Genomic DNA, 5,407 nt, shown 5'->3' on the forward strand with positions numbered 1-5,407 from the left:
TGTGGCAATGAGTCCCACAGATTAACTACCCTCTTACTAAAGAAGTTCGTCCTCACCATCTTTCTAAAAGAGTGCCCTTTAATTCTGAGGCTATGGTCCCAGACTCTCCCACCAATGGAAACACCCTTTCTGTGGTGTATGCCCCTTTAAGAGATATCATACACCTATTGTAATACCGGTAGCCACAAAAAGGGGGCTTGCTTAGTATAAAAGCCCTGGTGGTAGTGTGAGCTCTCTCTCTTCCTTTCCCCCTCTGAAACCATGATTAAAGGCACGTTGGTTTTACCTGATGGTTTCTCGATGGTTATTTAAGTATCTGACTCCAGTACTTAACAGTGGCGACGAGATTAAAGAACCCTGATGTCTTACCGACCTCGGCATCCTGAAAGATCGAGTGGAGAACGCTCCCCGCACCCTCCCAAGGTAAAGAAGCTTGGTAGAGACTGAAGAGACTGGTTGGAAATGGACCTAGAGGGTCCAGGAAAAAGAAAAAAAACCGGGAGAGAAGGGTGCAAAAAGCGGGAACCGCCATTTTTGGCACGCCTAAAAACGGAAGAGAAGGGTGCCATTTTACAAGTTTTACAAATTTCATTGAAGCTAATTGATGAGCAACATGGCAATAAAAGGAAAATTTGGAATCTTCGAGAGCAACTTAGAGACTTGGGACACATATTTGGAAAGATTTGATGTTTTTTGTACTGTTAATGATATAGCAGATGATAAGAAAGCTGTGAATTTATTGAATTATATGGGTGCTAAGACTTATGGATTAGCAAAGGGGTTGTTACATCCTACAAAAGCTGCAAATGCAACATTTAAACAGATATCTGATAAATTAAAGGAACACTTGAATCCAGCACCATTGTTCTTATCTGAGCGTTTTGCATTTTATAAAAGGGACCAGCAGTTAGAAGAAACTGTGGCACAATTTCTGGCAGAGCTAAGTACATTAGCTGTATTTTGTAAATTTGATGATTTTTTAAATCAAGCATTACGGGATAGATTTATTTGTGGATTGAAAAGTGAGACTCTATTACAAATACTGTTAGCTGAGGGTGATATAGATTTGTCCAAAGCATTTACAATGGCTATGTCATTTGAGAAAGCCCAAGAGGGCGTGGCGGCCATACAACAGAAGAGTCCAGAGTTTGAAACCCATAAATTATTACCAAAGGCTGAGAGATGTATCCGGTGTGGAAAAACCACTCACCATCAGAAAGATTGCTGGTTTAAAGATAAAATATGTAATGGATGTGGAAAAGTGGGTCACATTGTACGGGCTTGTAGGTCAAAGAAGCCTGGTAGAAGTGAACACTATAGAGCAAGGACATTGGGGGCTGAGGCCAAGTTAGTCCATGAAGTTAGGGAAAGTAGTGTAAGCAGCAGTTGTAGTGACTCAGACTTAGAAGCAAGAGAAGTAAGTTGCTTAAAGATTAAAGCAGTGCAGAAGTCGACAGAACTGGATACAATGTGGGTAAGGTTGACCATTTCAGGAGTTTCATTGAAACTAGAATTGGATACTGGTTCAGCGTTAACGGTGATAAATGAGAAAGATTATTATAGGTATTTTTCACAAGAACGGTTGCAGAAGACTAATATTGCTTTAAAAACTTATACGGGTCAAAAGGTTAGGCCAAAAGGAAGGATTTAGGTATCAGCCAAGTACAATGGTATGACAGTGAGGAATCTGTTTATATACGTGCTGAGGGAAGGCGGACGGCCATTACTGGGTAGAGAGTGGGCTAGGAGACTGAAATTTGATTGGTCAACTATTCACTCATTAAAGCACAGGGAGCTGGGGTTAACAGGGCCCTTGCAAAGTAAATTGGTTGAAGTAAAGCATAGGGAGCGGGGGTTAATAGGACCCTCAAAAAGTAAATTGGCTGAAGTGTTGGCAACAGCTCCAGAGGTGTTTCAATCAGGACTTGGCAAGTTGGTTGGTATTCAAGCTACTATATCAATTACTGAGGGGTCTGCCCCCAAGTTTTTTAAACCTCGACCAGTACCTTTTGCAATTAGACCAGCAGTGGAAGCTGAATTAGATAACTTAGAGCAACAAGGAGTGCTCTCAAGGATAGATTGGAGTGAATGGGCTACACCTATTGTGCCGGTTATGAAAAAGGCTTTGCCGGATGGCCCGGGATTAGCACAGAAAGTACGTATTTGTGGTGATTTTAAAGTTACAGTGAATCCAGTGTTAAAAGTAGTACAATATCCATTGCCAAAGATTGATGAGATTTTTGCCTCATTGGCAGGAGGGCAACATTTTTCTAAAATAGATCTGGCACAAGCATATTTGCAGATGGAGGTAGAGGAAGATTCCAGACATTACCTGACGATTAATACGCATAAAGGCTTGTATAGGTATAATAGGTTGGTTTTTGGGGTAGCTTCGGCGCCGGCTATGTGGCAGAGAGCCATGGAGCAGGTGCTGCAAGGTATTCCAGGTACCCAATGTTACTTGGATGATATTTTGATCACAGGTAGGACGGTGGAAGAACACCTCTCCAATTTGTAACGGGTGTTGGGCAGGTTAAAACGTTATGGCCTTAGGGCTAACAAGGCCAAGTGTGACTTCTTCAAGGAACAACTGGCGTATTGTGGACATTTGATTGATAGACATGGGTTGCATAAATCACCAGACAAAATTGCTGCGGTGGTAAATGCGCCAGCTCCGGTGAATGTGTCACAGTTACGCTCATTTCTGGGACTGATAAATTACTATCATAAATTTTTGCCAAACTTATCTGCTATCCTGTATCCATTAAATGGATTGTTAAAATCAGGGGTGAAATGGAATTGGTCGTTGGAATGTGTGAAGGCATTTGCTGATAGTAAGGCCTTGATTACATCAAGGAAGGTGCTTGCACATTTTGATCCAGCAATACCAATTAAGCTGGCTTGTGATGCATCTCCTTATGGTATAGGTGCAGTGCTTTCACATCAGTTTCCAGGGGGTCATGAACGACCAATTGCATTTGCATCAAGGTCATTGTCCACGGCTGAAAAGAATTACGCCCAAATTGATAGGGAGGCTCTTAGCCTTGTATGGGGTGTTAAAAAATTTAATCATTACTTATATGGACAGAAATTTACATTGATCACGGATCATCAGCCGTTGGTTTCGATATTTAATCCAAAAAAGGGGGTGCCCTTGATGACGGCACAGCGCTTGCAGAGATGGGCCTTGTTTTTGTGTGCACATCGTTATGACATCAAGTATAGAGGCACAAAGTTGCATGGGAATGCAGATAGTTTGTCAAGATTGCCATTACCGATTGTAAGTGATGTACCAATGACTGATGTGGCAGAATTGTTTCATATGTCCATTTGTGAAGTGTTGCCAGTGGATAACAAACGTATAGAGCGTGAGACAAGGAATGATAGGACTCTTTCAGGGGTATATGATGTAACAGTACGAGGGTGGCCAGCGGAAGGAGATTCTCGTTTTCCTCAATATTCAGCAAGAAGAGAACAATTGTCTACGTGCAGGGGTACCGTGATGTGTGGTTCTAGAGTGGTGATCCCCCAAAAGTTACAGAAACAAATCTTGGAGGAACTACACGTTGGTCATCTAGGATGCACTAAGATGAAAAGTCTGGCTCGTGCATATGTATGGTGGCCAGGTATTGATGGCCAGATTGAGGAATTGGCCAAAAATTGTTCTGGCTGTCGGCTTGAGCAGAAGACACCTCCATTGGCCCCTATCCATCCATGGGAATGGCCGTCTGGTCCATGGAAACGGGTTCATATTGATTATGCAGGACCCTTTCAAGAATCTATGTTCCTGGTGGTAGTAGATGCGCATTCGAAATGGCCAGAGGTGATAAAGATGTCCTCGACTACGTCTCAGAAGACGATTGTGACGTTACGAACAATTTTTGCAAGGTATGGTTTGCCTGAACAAATATGTTCGGATAACGGGCCTCAATTTGTATCTGAAGACTTTAAGAAGTTTCTGAAGACTAATGGCATTAAACACTCTACGTCGGCACCTTATCATCCAGCAACAAATGGACTGGCGGAGCGTTTTGTACAGACCTTTAAGAAGGCGCTTAAAGCAATGAAACATGAGGATCTGCCTATGCAACATAAATTGGACAATTTTTTGTTCAACTATAGAAATGCGGTTCATGCTGTAACAGGTCAATCACCTGCAATGGTGTTTTTCAACAGACAGTTGGGTTCCAAATTGGACTTAGTTCGTCCTGATCTTAGAAGACAAGTGGAACAGAAAGTGTTCCATTGTGCACCTCAATGTCTTACCAGGAGTTTCCAGGTTGGTGAAGCTGTACTTGCCCGCGATTATAGAAACCAGAAATGGCAGCCGGGAGTTGTTGCGGAGGTACAAGGACCTCTAATGTATGCAGTCAACACGGCCGATGGCCAGATTCGCCGGCATGTGGATCAAATCGTACAGTCTACTATTGCTCCTCATCTGGAACCTCGGTTAAGTGCTTCGGATCAGCCAGTATCAATGGGGGGCCAATGGTCGAATAAGGAATTGGAACCTATGGTGCCTATGTCTTGTTATCCTGTTCTAGCTGCCAAAGAAGCACCTATGCCTTCGTTGGATATTTCACCAGCTAAAGTAGCAGTACAGGTTCCTGACCAGGTGGTTGCAATACCAAAACAGGTGTTCCCTAGCTCGGAAGTGCGGTGTTCGCCTGTAGAATCTGGATTAAGACGCTCAACCAGAATATCAAGGCCGCCACAGAGGTTGATTGATGAACTTTGACATTGAATACGGGACTGACTAAGTGATGTTTCCTGTGTGTGTTTGTTTTTTTTTTTTTTCCCTCACGTATTGGTGATGGTGTTATTATATTGTGCTTGCAAAATATAAGGTGAAGGTGATAATGTAATTTTGTCATCTATTATATGATCTGTTGTAGGTATGGTGTACTTTTCCCCTTAGTTTTTGGGTAAAACTAAGGGTTTTAAAGGGGGAGGATTGTGGTGTATGCCCCTTTAAGAGATATCATACACCTATTGTAATACCGGTAGCCACAAAAAGGGGGCTTGCTTAGTATAAAAGCCCTGGTGGTAGTGTGAGCTCTCTCTCTTCCTTTCCCCCTCTGAAACCATGATTAAAGGCACGTTGGTTTTACCTGATGGTTTCTCGATGGTTATTTAAGTATCTGACTCCAGTACTTAACACTTTCCACATCCACTTTATCTATGACTTTCATTATCCTGTAAATTTCAATGAGGTCCCCCCTCAACTTTCAGAACTCCAGTGAGTACAGGCCCAGTGTTACACATCATATGTTAACCCACTCATTCCTGGAAATTCTTCTCTGGAACCCCTCCAGAGCCAGCAGATCCTTCCTCAGATAAGGTGCCCAAATTTGCTCACAGTACTCCAAATGCAGTTTGACCAGCGCCTTATAGAGCCTCAATGACT

At 42.7% G+C, this 5,407-nt stretch overlaps 1 protein-coding gene across 1 annotated transcript; it reads left to right on the plus strand.

The window, feature by feature from the left end:
* Nucleotides 1–1,672: 1,672 nt before the first annotated feature.
* LOC116972581 (uncharacterized protein K02A2.6-like) lies at nt 1,673–4,738 on the plus strand. The gene is given in 1 exon segment (XM_033020398.1): nt 1,673–4,738. A coding segment is annotated over 1 exon segment (3,066 nt).
* Nucleotides 4,739–5,407: the final 669 nt, after the last annotated feature.

Source organism: Amblyraja radiata, chromosome 4, assembly GCF_010909765.2.
Source record: "Amblyraja radiata isolate CabotCenter1 chromosome 4, sAmbRad1.1.pri, whole genome shotgun sequence".
NCBI lineage: Eukaryota > Metazoa > Chordata > Chondrichthyes > Rajiformes > Rajidae > Amblyraja > Amblyraja radiata.